Below are 14,795 nucleotides of genomic sequence, written 5' to 3'. Positions count from 1 at the left end.
TGATTGTTTGATACAACAAATTCTTTGCAGTTCATAACTACAAACAGGGTTCATGACATAATGGGAAATAAGTAGAGACTCAGGATGTGCTTGTTTGCTTGTTTTATGCCCCAAACCAAAAACAAACAAAAAAAGGTGACTGCCTGGCGATTCAAGGAACCCACAGGTGACCAGTCCAGGTGGTAGATAATAGCAATTTCCGAAAAACCATGACCCAAATATGCCAAGTACTCATGTTTTAAATAAAGAAATAATAACTAAAATACATAAAAGAGTTTACCAAAAGGCCACCTAAACTGAGTTCTGACAAGGCTCTGTGGTTTTTCTTACTAAAGATCACCTACCCCAGGGCAAAATTGCTGTCCTCCTTCCAGTCCACGATGCGGCAGATGAAGAGTGTGTTGGCATAATCTTTAGGCCGAGTCACAAAATCCTGGGGACAGTCCTTGAGAGGCACATAAATTCTAGGCACTCGGTGGTCCGAGGGAGAAAACAGGGCATATTTCCTAAACAGTTCACTGTTCTTATCAGCCAAGAGTTTGAGAAAGCCAGTTGCTGCTCGGGAATGTTTTTTCTCCGAGATGTAAACCACCTGAAAACACCAAAGATATAGTCAAAAGTTGTTTACCTATAGGACTGAATAACAGAAGAAGTCAGCAAGATATTATCTAGTCAACTAGCTGAGCCCAGCAGTTTGTCTAGGTCCCAATGAAGTGCCTCTCATGATGCTCTGTGACTAAACACATATTTAAGTTGTAACAACTTAAGTATCCAGGGAGCATATTTATGCAGAGAAAACCATGCAATACATGGATGAATCAGATGAAAGTGCCTATATAACCAAGACCTATGTCTTAAGGATGTATCTAAGACTCCAGCAGGGATGTATGGTCCTAAGAATTTGCTCTGCATTACATTTTTCTGACATGAACAACATAGTAGTTGCTTTTTAAAAATGTTATTAAAAATAAATAAGGAATTGGTCTTTATTATGCCTTTAAAACCTGGAAACCAGGGTGCCTGGGTGACTCAGTCAGTTAGGCACCTGACCCTTGATTTCAGCTCAGGTCACGATCTCAGGGTTATGAGATCCAGCCCCATGGCAGGCTCTGAGCTGGGCGTGGAGCCTGCCTAAGATTCTGTCTCCCCCTCTCAAAAACCAAAAACAAAAAGGCTGGAAACCTTTTCACCTTCCTTCTTTCCAACATTAAATCCACTCTTTCATTTCACCAGGCAAAGATTCAGGCCACCACACCACTACAAGGACATACTACCTCTACCAAAAGAGAAGCATTCCTGAAGAAAGTGAATCCCCTAACTCACCCTGGAAAGTCCTTTCTGAACTGTTTCCTTTTCCCACTGCAGACCATCTGCACTTTGGTCTCTTCCCTGGAATTACTTGCCAGCATTCCACTCTGACCCCTGAGCCAAGGCTTAGACTGCTGGTGAGCTGGCTACCACTCTTGTTCATGTCTGACTCCATGTGGGGCTTCAGCCTGTCTAGCAAGAATCCAAGAATCTCCAACCAGTCAGCATGCCTCTCCTCTGCCCCAGAGGCACCTGGCTGCTGCTCCATTGGACACCTGTCCTCTCATCAAATCTCAGTCCCATGATAGGCTCTATGTTCTCCTAACTCTTCCTTCTTCTTTGAAAAACACCACTCTGTTTTGAACAAGCTGCTGTCTCCTCTGTCAGGAATCCTTGATCTTGTCCTCACATGTGCTTGTCTATCCCAGGCCCTTTGCACAGAGACTGCTCCTTCTTCATACACAGCCCCTGAATGAGACATCCATGTTTTCCTGTGCTATATGGTCACATTCAGACCATTTACTCTTCTTGCCTCATGCATGGGTCTGTGTCCTTCCATGGTTCAGGCTATCCCTTTTTTGTTACTGTCATCCATGGACCTCCTAGCTGCTCTACAGTACCTGGCTTACATCTCCAGGCGAATGACTCAGCCAATATTTTGCCCTTATAGTCCTAGTATCCCTTCAATGCTGGTGGCCTTCACTTCCATTCCATTTCAGCAACTCATCCTCATGGTTACCTCTCAGCATCTTCTGGGTCTGGTCCAAATCTTATCATCTCAGACTAACCTGTCATCCAGCTCCCTTACTCTCCTGTGCCCCGCTCCATGGCTTCTTCACCACATCAAGATTACTAGTGCCTTGACCTCAGCCTGCTCTCTGTGTCTGTTTGCTATATCTAATGCTTGAATCCTTTCCTACCTCCAAGGGACATCATGTTCCATTGCTTCTAGTCTTCTCACCTCCATCATCAAATGCCTCACCTCTGTTGGCCTTCCACCACACCCACCCTAAAAAATCCTCAATTCTGGGACAGTTCAGCCACTGCTATTCTCCAACCTCAAACACAAACTATGGAGTCCATCAGAAGAGAATTACAATGATGCATATGGACACCATTACACATTTGTGTTATACAATTGTTGTTCCAATCTCAAAATCTCTACAGTATTTTTTAACCTGTTCCAGTCAGCACCATCTATAAGCCCACTCTCTTGATGATCCTCTCCTTCTAGGACTCCAATTATCTGAATGTTGAATCCATTTTATTGCCCCACAACTTCCTGAAACTCTGTTCACTTTTTCCAGCCTATTTTCTCTCTGTTCAGATTGGATAAATTCTACTGACATGTTTTCGAGTTAGGTAATCCTATGCTGAGTCACCTCTACCTACTACTGAGCCCATCCTGAAAGTATTTTATTTCTGTTATTGTATTTTTTAGTTCAAATTTCCAACGTGGTTCTTTTTTTATAATTTCTATTTCTTTGGTGAGATTTTCTATCTACTCATTTGTTTTGAGAGAATTTTTAATTGCTTGTTGAAGCATATTTATGATGGCTGATTTAAAATCACTGTCAGATAACTGCAACACATTGGTATCGGCATCGGTTAGTTGCCTCTCCTCACTCAAGTGACAGTGTCTTAGTTCTTAGTATAACAAATGATTTTCTATCACATCCTGGACCTTTGGCTATTATGTTAGAGATTTAAGGTCTTACTGAAATCTTTTATTTTAGAAGGCAGGTCATCCTGCCTTGGTTTAGCATAGAGATCCTGAACTATTTTGTGGGCTGTAGTTCCAACGACAAATTAATTTGCAGAGACTTTGAAGTACTATTCTGATGTTTAGTTAACATGGAACCACTGGGGCTCCCACTGGTCTCTGCCCATATTGCCTAACGGGGTGAAAAGAACTTCTTCAGGGCTGGCCACCTAGTCTCTCTAGTATTGATTAGGAACAGATTCTTATCCACGTCCATGCAGGGACAAAGAAACTTCCCATTTAAGGTTTTTTGTTGTGGTAGGACCCTGGTGCCACCTGATGACCCACTGTCTCTGGGTGGGAAAAGAGTGTCTCAGACTCATGAGATTAAATTTTCTGAACCACACATCTGCTGTGGTAGGATCCTTGTTACTGGGATTCCCTAGCCATCTACTACCTCTGTGGGGGTGCAGAAGGGAGAGAAGAGAAATCTCAGGCCCATGGGGACAAAGAAACTTCTGGGGCTAGGTCACTTCTTTGGCAGGAATCCCAACTGCCAGAGCCACCAGATGCCTGGTATCTCTTGATGGGGGAGAGAAATCTCAGTTGTGGCAGGAAAGGGGAGCCCTTCTCCTAGCCACTTATAATTGTCAGGAAGGCTCCCAGTTAATTCTTGTAGGTACTGCCAGGAGTGCCTGGTGTTGTCAGAGGGACCCCGCTAGATCGGACTGAGGAGCAAGTCTGCCTGGGCCCCCTTCTATTGCTAGGTTAGATCCAGAAACACTGGGCCTGGTCCTCCTCTGTTGGTGGAGGGGTTGTAAAGTCCTCTGCTGTTATGTTGTTCCTCTTGCTCTCAAGTCTCTAACTAGCTTGTCTTCCTCTCTTCACCTTTCAGAATTATCCTATGGTTGCCTCTTGTTATTTTCAGGGTTTATAGTTTTCTAGTAGGAAAGAGCAAGGAGAAACGAGTCTATGCCATCTTGTCTGATCTAGAAGTCCCTGCTTATTGTTTTACTATCTGACATGAGAAGTGTATGAAGCAGCTTACATTACTTGTGATTCATACATTAGTTGTAGTAATAATGACTTGACCACACAAGTGCTGTTTTGCCTTGTGATTTTAGATTGAATTTACTAAGAAACTATCCAAAACACCCAAACAAACCCAGCAAGAGAGAGGGGACCATTGGGGTGCAGTAGCAAATTGCAGAACACAAGTTCCATCTACAGAGGGCTGTCTGTACTCAGCTCTGACTCAAGTCATTGAAGAATGTGGCCTAGTGTTGCTGGATGTTTTCTTCTGTCAAGAGAAGCCAGGAGACTTTTTTTTTTTTTTTTTTGTAAGCTGCTTAGTCAAAATTTGTAAATGCTGCACAGGTCACACAAAACACAAGCCTGTAAGCCATCTCTAGCCCACAGGCTTTCCATTCATTACAACCTTCCATACCTAGCATGCTGCCTGCTATACTTTATATGGTTAGTATTCAAAATGCTCATTAAAATGACTGGACAGGCAGTTGAGGGCAACATACGTGTAATACGATTCAGAAATTCTTCTTGTCAATATCCAAGAGGTACTGTGCTAACCCACTTGCTAGATTGTGTGGCAACACTACAACTGCAGGTTAAACATGCTGAAGGATGCCTCTGGTGGAGAAAGCCTCAGGCTTATTACCACCTACTGAACCACTTCTTCTATCCTGAGCCATTTGATAGCCAGGGTCAGCTGTGTTTGATCCCTTATCCAAATATGCCACCAGCATATATAACTGAAAAATAAAATTGAACTATGCAAATCAACAGACAGGATGCAAAAGCAATTTTGTATCTACAATAACTAAATTAAATATTTGGAAAAAACTAAAAAAGACATTTAAAACCTACTTTTGAATTAGATATAGACATGATGACAATAAAAAAAATTGAAGCAAAAAACAAGAATCTAGGAGTCTATGTTAGATTGCTTCACATAGTACCTAAATCCTCACTCCACTTTACATAACGCAAACTGGAAATCAAATATGACACATTACCAGTGTGGTTTAAGCAGAAAAAGATAATGTAGCACTTCAACAAACACACCCACACACAAAGAAAAGGCTTTGGACCTTCATCCAAACACAGGCAAATCAACATATATGTATATCTTTAAAATTACACAAAATATTAGCTTTTTATGACTCCTTGCTTCCACTGACTTTTCTGATTAACTGACCAACTACAGCCCTAACTGAATTGCATGAGACACCTTTGACAGGTAGTTCAGGTGACAGTCATTTGGACAAATGCAGAAAATCTGTAGGCAATGACCTTTGCTGATCTTTGCAGCGATTTCTCTGGTGAAGCTCTTGTGTCCTGTGACGTGGAGGTGCTTTCTTCTTTTGTAACTAGAGCATCAGCATCCTCCTTTCCTAAATTAAGAAGAAAGAGGGAAAGAAGAGGAATCAGTTAGACGCATATCTATTAGGCATACAGATTCACGGGATTTTTTTTTAAAAGATTTATTTATTTATTTATAAATAAGAGAGAGAACAAATAAAGATTTATTTATTTATTTATTTATTTATTTATAAATAAGAGAGAGAACAACATATGCAAGTATGCGAGCATGAGCAGGGAGAGGGACAGAGGGAAAGACTCTTTAAGTAGACTCTGGCTGAGCCCATGAGATCATGACCTGAGCCGAAACCAAGAGTCAGACAGATACTTAACAACTCAACCAACTGCGCCATCCAGGCATCTCATGGGATTTTTAAATTCAGAGCATCATTTACCCTAAACTACTCATTTTGCGGAAAAGGAAACCCAGGCCCACAGTAGTTAAGGGACTTAGCTAAGGTCAATCACATCACCAAATTGCATTAATGCTCACACTCAGCAGGCCACATTTGATCTATTTAACGTTATTCAAATGCTAAGTGTCATACAAGTAGAGAGCATCAAACTATGCTGAATTGAACTAATGGGCTTAGTGTGTGAAATGCCAAACAAACTAGATGTGAAATACTGCCCCAGCCCACAATGAAGAATAGAGATAGGTTAATTTATTATGCACATCTGCTGAAATCAAAATAAATATTAACTTTTAAAAGTACTTTGGTACCAGCCATAACAAACAAAATGGTGGAAAATAGATTATATTTATTAAATAAATAAAAAAAGCCAACCCTGATTTTCCTGGCTTTTCTTAGTGACATTATATAAAGAGTATTTAAAGTCTTTTAATGTTTAATTTCCTTTCTTAAGAAACTTATAAAATGCACATTCACCCAAGAAACTGAAACCACATCTCCCCAATAAAGAGGGAGTCAGGCCCTGTACCAGAAGTATTAAAATCACTCATGAACAAATGCAGCAAATGACACACTTTTGAACATTTAATATCTTGTATTTTTATGTGTTAGAATTCCCCCACAAAATATTCTTATCCAACTCTTCTGGAGTTCCTGGAGTCTAGGGGTCACAACCAATTCATGTGGGCCCCACTCCAGACAGCTAAGAGACTTGTACTTATCATCATTAGACATGACCAAGGCCAAAATAAATAAATAAATCCTTTTCACGACTGGCCGCCTCTTAGCAAGGGCTCAGCTTAAGGCCAAGTTTTACCATTCTGAGCGAACTCTGGAAACACTGACATGATCTGACCTACTGGGGCTTAAGAATGATCAACTGTTTGCTTTTCCATCTATGCTGAAATATACCTAGAATAGTGTCCACTGGAAGCAGAATTCTGTTTTCCAAAAATAAAAAACAAACAAAACCTTTCCCATTGTTGATCAGCCTGTCCATCAGTAAAAGGATATTCATCTTTTATCTTAGACCTTAGTTCAGGATTCCAAGATCATTAGATGCTTCCAGAACAACATCTTTTATACTCTTGGGGAGAAAAAAAAAACCCACACAAGTTCTTAATCTGCACCACAAATGTATCTTGCCAATGTGTTCTATAGAACAAGATCATTCAGGAAAAGTTAGGCACCTGGAAAAACTGTGAACCAGGACACTCTACCCAGATATCTGCTGTCTGAACTTTCAGTCTCAAGAGTTGGCAACCATACAAGGTAGTGAGGGGTTTTCTAAGGCAGCCCAAATCCTGAGCACACAAACTTCCATCACAGTCACTCATGGTTCCAACTTAAAATGACTGTTGCTTTAATTCCATTCCAACAACAAGCAAGTCTTCTGTTCCAAAGGTTACGCCAAGTTGCATCCAAAGAGGGCTAGCAATGGAAGACAGCTCAATGCACTGTTGGGGATCTACCCCAAAGATACAGATGCAATGAAACGGTGGGACACCTGCACCCCGATGTTTCTAGCAGCAATGTCCACAATAGTCAATCGTGATTTTCAGATATCACACCTGCACATGACCTTTTCAGCTTCTTGGTTTATAAGAATAACCTGACAGAAACGAAGCTTTGTTCGAAAATGCATTCCAATACATTAAACTGAGTTTATTTCCCTGCAGGTAAGCATCATAGACATGTTCAATGAATGTGAAGAAATGCAACGCCAGATTAAAAAGGTGAATCACCTTCACAGGTTTCCAACAACTATGTCTTGCTACACTAATAGCAAAGATGTCAGTTTAATGAGAGATCTACCACACTTTTAATCATGAGATTCTCATTTATTCATTAATTCCATGTGTATTTATTGAGCAATGGGCATTAAAGATTCAGTAGTGAATAAAAGAAATGTGATTTCCGCCCTTATAGAACATATACTTTAATGTGCAAGTGATATTCAATAAATAACCACTCAATAAATATAAAATTATTAAATTGTGATGAAGGCTAAGAAGGAAAGTCCCAAGGAGGAAGAGTTCTCTCAATATACAATTTAGAATAAGAGGTCAGGGAAAGGCCCTTCGTGGAAGTGACATTTAATCTGACACCTGAGGATGGTGTGGTGAAGGGAACAGAAGACCTCAGGTGGGAAATGGCACTTGGGAAGGGGCAGAGGTAGGAAGTTCTCAGCACAAATGAGGAACAGAAAGAAGACCAGGTAGCCGGAGCATAGTGAGCGTAAGATTGGGCATGGCAAGGGATAAGAATGAGAGGTAACAGGAGTCAAGGCAGCTGGGGTCTTTTAGGGTGCATCCTAAATTGAAACCTAAATACAATGGCAAGCTGCCTAAGGATTTTGTGCATGAAAGTGACACTGCCCGAGGTGAGGTTTAAGCAGCCTGAGAGAGGGAGCCCAGAGGTCCATACATGCAAAGATCCATGTAAGACATATTCTGGAGTTGAACCAATTGATTTTGAGGGTAATCAAATATGAGAGCTCAAGGACCACTAGCTACAAGAAGTGAAGGGTTATTTCCAGCTTTCTGACATGTGCAACCAGGTCGATAGAGGCATCATTACTGGTGCAGGAAAGTCCAGAGGAGGAGGGGGAAATCAAAAGTTCTTCTTCAGAGGTGTTTCTATTTGAGGCCACCTATGAAACCTTCAAATGATGATGTTGAGTAACCAGTTCAATAGAAAGGTCTGGAACTCAAAAAGATAGATCTGGGCTGTGGCTTTAAACACGGTCCATATGCTGAGTCCTTCCATATTTATACTTTCCAGGTCAAGCTGGGGAAAAGGGATTCAAATGTGTTCCATTACTAAGTTCAGAAAGCTCTTTCACTGCCACATGGCTCCAGGAATTACTTACTGTGTGTTGTCACTGTTAAGGAGGTAAGAAAACTGTACAGACAGAGTGACATGGCCTCAAAAGATGTCTAGATGTAAGAGACATGATAAAGTGAAAGGGCACTACAGGTAAAGGCCCAGAGCTGTGAAAAGGCCTGACATGGTAAAGGACCAGTATGAGATTCACTGCAGCCACTAATGGGCTGAAGGTACGAGGGGTGGGAGAGAAGGCACTGGGGTGGAGAGAGGAACAAGGCTGGTGGCAAGATCCTATGGCAGATATCCTAGTTACTGCCCAAGATCTAGCCTCTTCTTTCCTGGCAACAAGGACTTCAATTGTTAGCTGGGTAAACTAGTTAAAACACTACATTTTTTTCGGCTTTCTTGCAACTAAGTGTGACATGTATGTCTCAGTTTTAGCCAATAAAATGCAGGTTAAAGTGTTTTAAGTGATTTTCAGTAAGTGTCCTTGAAAGATGGGGGCCCAGCATTCCCTCTTTCTTCCTTCTTGTTGGCTGTAATGTGGATGCGACAGCTGAACTTCAAGCACTCATCGTGGTCCCAGAAGCCACAGGACAGGGATGCTTTCTACTCTGCAGAGCAGCACAGCAGAATGAGCTAAGACTGTAGAACTACCCTCTGAACCCTGGCCTGCCTACTTCTAGTCTTCTTTTATATGAGATAGAAATAAATTTCTTTCCTTTAGACCACTAATATTTTAGGATTTAATGCCATTCTCAACAGAACATACTTCCTAACATATGGTCCAGATCATGGAAATGACAAGCGTGGACACTATCCTATAAAGCATTTTAAAGGTAAGGGACACATACATTCCAGGTCTATGAATTTGGAAGCAATATTGAATGGAAAGACAAGAGTAGCAAAGATTTTAGAAAGCTGCAGTTGCAGTCTAGATGAGATATAATCAGAATTTGAATTAGGTAGTAGAAATGAGAGCTAAGAGAGCAAACTGGAGAAATGTGTCTGAGAAGGATGATGCTAGCGTATTTCTATCACCATGGATGACTTAGTATATGAAAAATGGGCTCAAATTAAAGGAGCTTATGATTAAATATCAGGAAAAATGGCTTGACAGAGCACTAAAACTCCATGATGAAACTACTAGAACAGGGTAGGCTGAGAGTCCTCACAAGGGTAAAGGGTAGGCTTCGCCACAGCCTTCGGTTTTGCCATACTAAAGGCAGATGTGGCCCATGTTCTCTGTGGTCCCTTCTAGATCAAAAGACTCTAGAAACTAGTGACTACCAAAATCCTTCATCCAAAAGAGAGAATTTAGATAAAAGAGAGAAATAGATACACTACTAATATAAGCAACAATACGTTATATTCCCCCAGTAAATACTCTAGGAAGAAAAGTCTGGTGAAATCCTAATCTCTTTCTACAGATTGTTTAAAACTTCTTTTTTAAACACTTAAAAAGTAGATAGGGCCACTTACATCTATCAAGTGCAAACCCAACACCTGATTTTGTAAGAAAAATGATTCTGGGGGTGCCTGAATGGCTCAGTTAAGCATCTGACTTCAGCTCAGGTCATGATATCAGGGTTCTGGGATTGAGCCCTGTGTCAGGCTCCGCACTCAGTGGGGAGTCTGCTTGTCTCTTCTCTCCTCTTCCCCTGCCTCTCCCCCCACACATGCTCTGCCTCTGTCTCTCAAATAAATAAATAAAATCTTTTTTAAAATTATTCTGATTTGGTCTTCTCATATATAAATAGACTGAGAAGTCTGATGATTCTTAACACTTCACAAACACATCAGAAGAATTTCAGATGATTGGACTATAATGCCAAATGGAGGCAATGTGAAGAAAAAAGGCAAGGAATTGGGCAAAAGGAGTTTCAATCTATCCAATCAAATAAATGACAAAGTGCCAAATCCAAGCTTTTCTCATCTCTAGATGAAGGGTCACAGAAATTTACTATTTCCAAGAACTCAATGAAAACTGCAATATGTATTTATAAACGAAACTATTTCCCTTCAGATCTCTCAAAATCAAACAACCAGGAAAACTTGTTTATGTACCCCTCTCCCCAGTGAAACATAGAAATGACAGCACAAGTCCTCATGGGGCAAGACAACGTTCATGTTATAAACATTTGCTATGCTGCCAGTGTACCAGACATAACATTGATGGTCGTTCTAGTAGGACCTCACAACCAGCTCACGCCAAAGCCAAAACTCAGGGGCACCAATGAGTTCCCTTCTTTGCAAGATTCCAGCCCAACCATGTCTCTCACTCTGAAATAAACCTAATGAACCGAATGGTGCCAAAGAGTTTTCACAGCGTGTTCACGTATATTACCTCATTTGATCGATCCACAACTTCATACTATCAGTGGAGTTTTCACAGTGTGTTCACGTATATTACTTCATTTGATCTATCCACAACTTCATATTATCAGTGGAGTGGGTATTGTTATTTTAGTTTCATCAAGGAAATAGGAGTGATGAAGAGACAAACCCAGCTGGCAGTGTACAGGGACCCTGGGGTTGACTATGGTGACCAGTTTTCCATACAAGCAATCAGACCATCATGGGAAGAGCCACAAAAAGCTGCATTAAGATACTGCTTAAGTGGCCATGGAACCAACTGAAATGCAAGAGTCAACCCAGTGAAGGTCCTAAATATCTGTGGAATATCAGGTACTGCAAATGACCCCATCTCTGTCTACAGAGAGCCTGTCTGCTAAAAATGAGACAAAGATGCAAACAGTGAAAGTACATGGTGCTGGTGACAACTGGTAAGCAGTGTGCACCAAGGCAATGAGAAGGGAGCCAGGCTGGTTGACAGTAACCCCTGAGCTGAAACTAGCAAGGCGACTGAGTAGGAGCTAGGTAGATGGATGAGCATGGGAACATTCTAGAAAGGGAGAGGAACATGTGCAAAGGCACACAATTGAGAATAAATGGAGAAGGAGGAAGGTTCTATGTGTCTAAAAAAGTTGCTGGGACCAAAAGACCTCAAAAGGCCTTAATGACATGCTGAAGAGTATGTATTTTATCTTATAGGAATAGAAAGCTATTGAAAAATTTGAGGATAACAAGATTAGAATTATATTTGTTGATGGTTAATGGTCAGTCTTTAACGCCTATGAAGAAAATCATTTTCTTTAGCTGCTTTATGATTTTCTCTTTGCTTTTGATTTTCTGTAGTTACATCTTGATGTACCTAAGTTAGGATTTAAAAAAAAAAATTCAATTTGCAATCATTAGTCATCTTAAATCTGTGGTCTGGGATCTCAGCTGTAATGGAAAATTTCAGCCATTACCTTTAAATTTCATTTTGCTTATTTTTTCATCCATCTCCTTCTAGGACTTTAAGTTACTTAGACCTTCCTCCTCTGTGTTTTCCATTTGTCTATCCATGCTTACTATAGATAATTTTTTCTTACTGTCTTCTAGTTTGTTAATTTTTTAGCTTTATCCAATCTTCTGTTAAATTCACCCTTGAGGAATTTTTCCTTAAACTATGTCATCAAATATATTACACATTTCCTTATCCAGTGAGTTAATTTCATGAAAGTTATGCTATTTCTAGAATTTTTAATTGCTGCCTTTTTCAGTTTGATTTGTCACCTTTCACAGTTTCCTATTCTTTGTATATATGTTTAAGCTTATCTTTTATTTCTTTAAATGCAGTAGTTTCTTGTTTTGTTTTGTTTTTTTGTTTGTTTTTGTTTTTGTTTTTGTTTTTTTAATATAGATTCCACTATCTGATGATGTTTCTGAAGGGTTGTTTCTATTGTTTGTGGTTGTTGATGGTTCTTGCCATTGGAGCACGGTCTCCTTGGGTGCCTGGTTATATTTATGTGCTGGTCACCAAATAACTTGAGGCCTGGTTGAAGAAACCTTCCCTTCCTTTGGAAAGAATTTCCACTTGGTTTTGCCAGGCACCTGAAGGCATGACTGTCCTTCAGCCAATTCAAGACTTGAGATTGGTTGAGCCAATCAGCTTGAACTTGGGCTGTAATTCCAAGTGAGAGCTGGTACATTTCAGGTTTACTCTCATCCACATGGTGTAGCCTTTTGGCATCCCAGCTCCTTGTGAGACACCAGCTGCTTTATTTCTGTCCCTCACTACTGCTGTTCTAATCTGTCATATTGCCTAGATTCCCCATTCCAATTTTAACTTGGTAATGCTTGTCAGCTCTTTAATGCTCGAAATTTTGGTTTTTTTTTTTTGTTGTTGTTGTTTTGTTTTTTTACTTTACACAAATATTTTTAGTTGTTTCAGCAGGCAGGAGTGTATCTGAATAACAGCCCACCGTTACTATTAACAGAAAGTCCCCAGGATTTATATTTTACAAATATTTTTCAGGTGGCAGTGTAGAGCATAATTTAGAGAGTGACAGAGTGAGAACAAGGGAGGAGACCGTGGTGATCTGTGCAGGCAACACAACAGGGAGACAGTGAGGAAGCTATTGTGACAGTGCCCAATGTTACCTAAGGCAGAAGCACAAGGGAAAGAGAGAAGAGGCAGATAATCTCACATTTTTCTCACCAACCCCCTGAGAGAAGTACTACTATTTTGATTTTCAGAGAATAGCAATCAGCCATTCAAAGACATAAAATAACTTATCCCAGGGTTCATCCAAGGAGATGGTTAGTAGAGGGGGTGTCAGGACCCAGCATGACTCCAAGTCTAACCACCAGAGTATGATGAGATCTGGAAGAAAGATAGGTACATGCGGGTGGGTTTCAGTAAGGAGGAGAGGGTTGCCAAAAACTTTATAATTCAGTTATAGACATTGAAAATTTTTAAATTTTACAAGATGCCAAATGATAAACAGCTCTCCATATAATTTCACTGCTTCCACCCACAGGGATGATGGAGTAGTTAAAAGTATGAGCTTTGAAATCACAAGATCTAAATTCAAATGTCGGTCCTATGTCCTTGAACTATATGGCTTTGAACAAGTCACTCCTCTGTGAATTTTCGCCCTAGTAAATCAGGAATAGTTTACATAATTTATGTTCACAGGTAGTGCCATGGTACAAAGTTCAATAACAAAAGCTGTTAGATACTATTAATACTGTTGTTGTTGATATCATCATCATCATCATCATCATCATCATCTCTTGCAGTGAGTTTTGAGGGAATATAGCCCTGTCATCCTGGGTACAACTGACTGGACATGACTGGTGTACAGGACGATGGCAACATTATAAAATGGGTCACAATTCCTCCTCTGTAACATGTAACCAATTTTATAGGATTAATAGGAAAGTTAAACAAACTTCATGTGTGTAAAAGTGCTATAGTGGCTAGAACACAGTAAGCACTCAATAACTGCTATATATTTAAATTACTCATTACTTTTCTGTATGCTTGGTGCCTTCTGTGTGAAGTAAGGAGAAACGAGAGCTGGTGTTCTATAAATAGGCAGAAGCTAGGTCAACATTAGGAAGTTTGGATTTATCCCAAAAATAAAGAAGAGCTATAGAACAAATTAGGCAGGAGATTAGCATGACTTACACTTTAAGAAGCTCACTGGTTGCTGTGTACAGAGCAGATTTAGGAGAAGACTAGAGACAGAAAAGCCAGTCATAGGGCCTGGGTGGCTCCATTGGTTAAGTGTTTGCCTTCAGCTTAGGTCATGATCTCAGAGTCCTGGGATAGAGCCCTGTGTTGGGCTCCCTGCTCAGCAGGGAGTCTGCTTCTCTCTCTCCCTCTGCCCTTCCCCCTGGTTCATTCTCTCTCTAAAATAAAATCTTTAAAAAAGAAAAAGAAAAACTAGTTAGCAATAACTAGAATCAGACTAGCAGCAGAGGGGATGGAGACTTCTGAATAGCGAAGTACTTAAAATCTGACAAGATTATGCTAGTGGGGAGAGAAAAAAGAAAGGTCAATGGGGTAGAGTAAGAAATGGGGGGAAACTGCCTCAATTCCTTAAACAGAAGTTCTCAAAGTAGAGTTCCTTGACCAGCAACAGTTATCACCTGGGAACTCTCAGAAGTGCAAGTTCTCAGGCCCCACCCCAGATCTAGAGACTCAGGACCTCTGGGGGGTGGGGCCCAGCAGTCTGTGTTAGAACAAGCTTCCCAGGGGCTTCTGACTCACTCTAAAGTGTGAGAGCCACACTATAGACAAATGGGCAGTGAGCCACCACAGGAAGAGC

At 40.6% G+C, this 14,795-nt stretch overlaps 1 protein-coding gene across 10 annotated transcripts in view; it reads right to left on the bottom strand.

Annotated features, from left to right (window-relative positions):
• DIS3L2 (DIS3 like 3'-5' exoribonuclease 2) overlaps nt 1-14,795 on the bottom strand; it is a 346,723-nt gene that overhangs the window by 187,971 nt on the left and 143,957 nt on the right. For all 10 annotated transcript variants that reach the window (XR_012016729.1, XM_072796677.1, XM_072796673.1 and 7 more), the window contains 2 exons: nt 5,321-5,421; nt 345-592 (listed from right to left, as the gene is read on the bottom strand). Coding sequence is in view for 9 of the 10 variants with exons in the window: in XM_072796677.1 (XP_072652778.1) it covers nt 345-592; nt 5,321-5,421 (349 nt within the window). In the remaining variant the exon portion in view is untranslated. The remainder of the gene's footprint in view (nt 1-344; nt 593-5,320; nt 5,422-14,795) is intronic.

The sequence above is a fragment of the Canis lupus genome, chromosome 24 (genome assembly GCF_048164855.1).
Source record: "Canis lupus baileyi chromosome 24, mCanLup2.hap1, whole genome shotgun sequence".
Classification (NCBI taxonomy): Eukaryota; Metazoa; Chordata; class Mammalia; order Carnivora; family Canidae; genus Canis; species Canis lupus.
The sequence above is the reverse complement of the archived record's forward strand: the minus strand, read 5'-3'. Positions and strand labels throughout refer to the sequence as shown.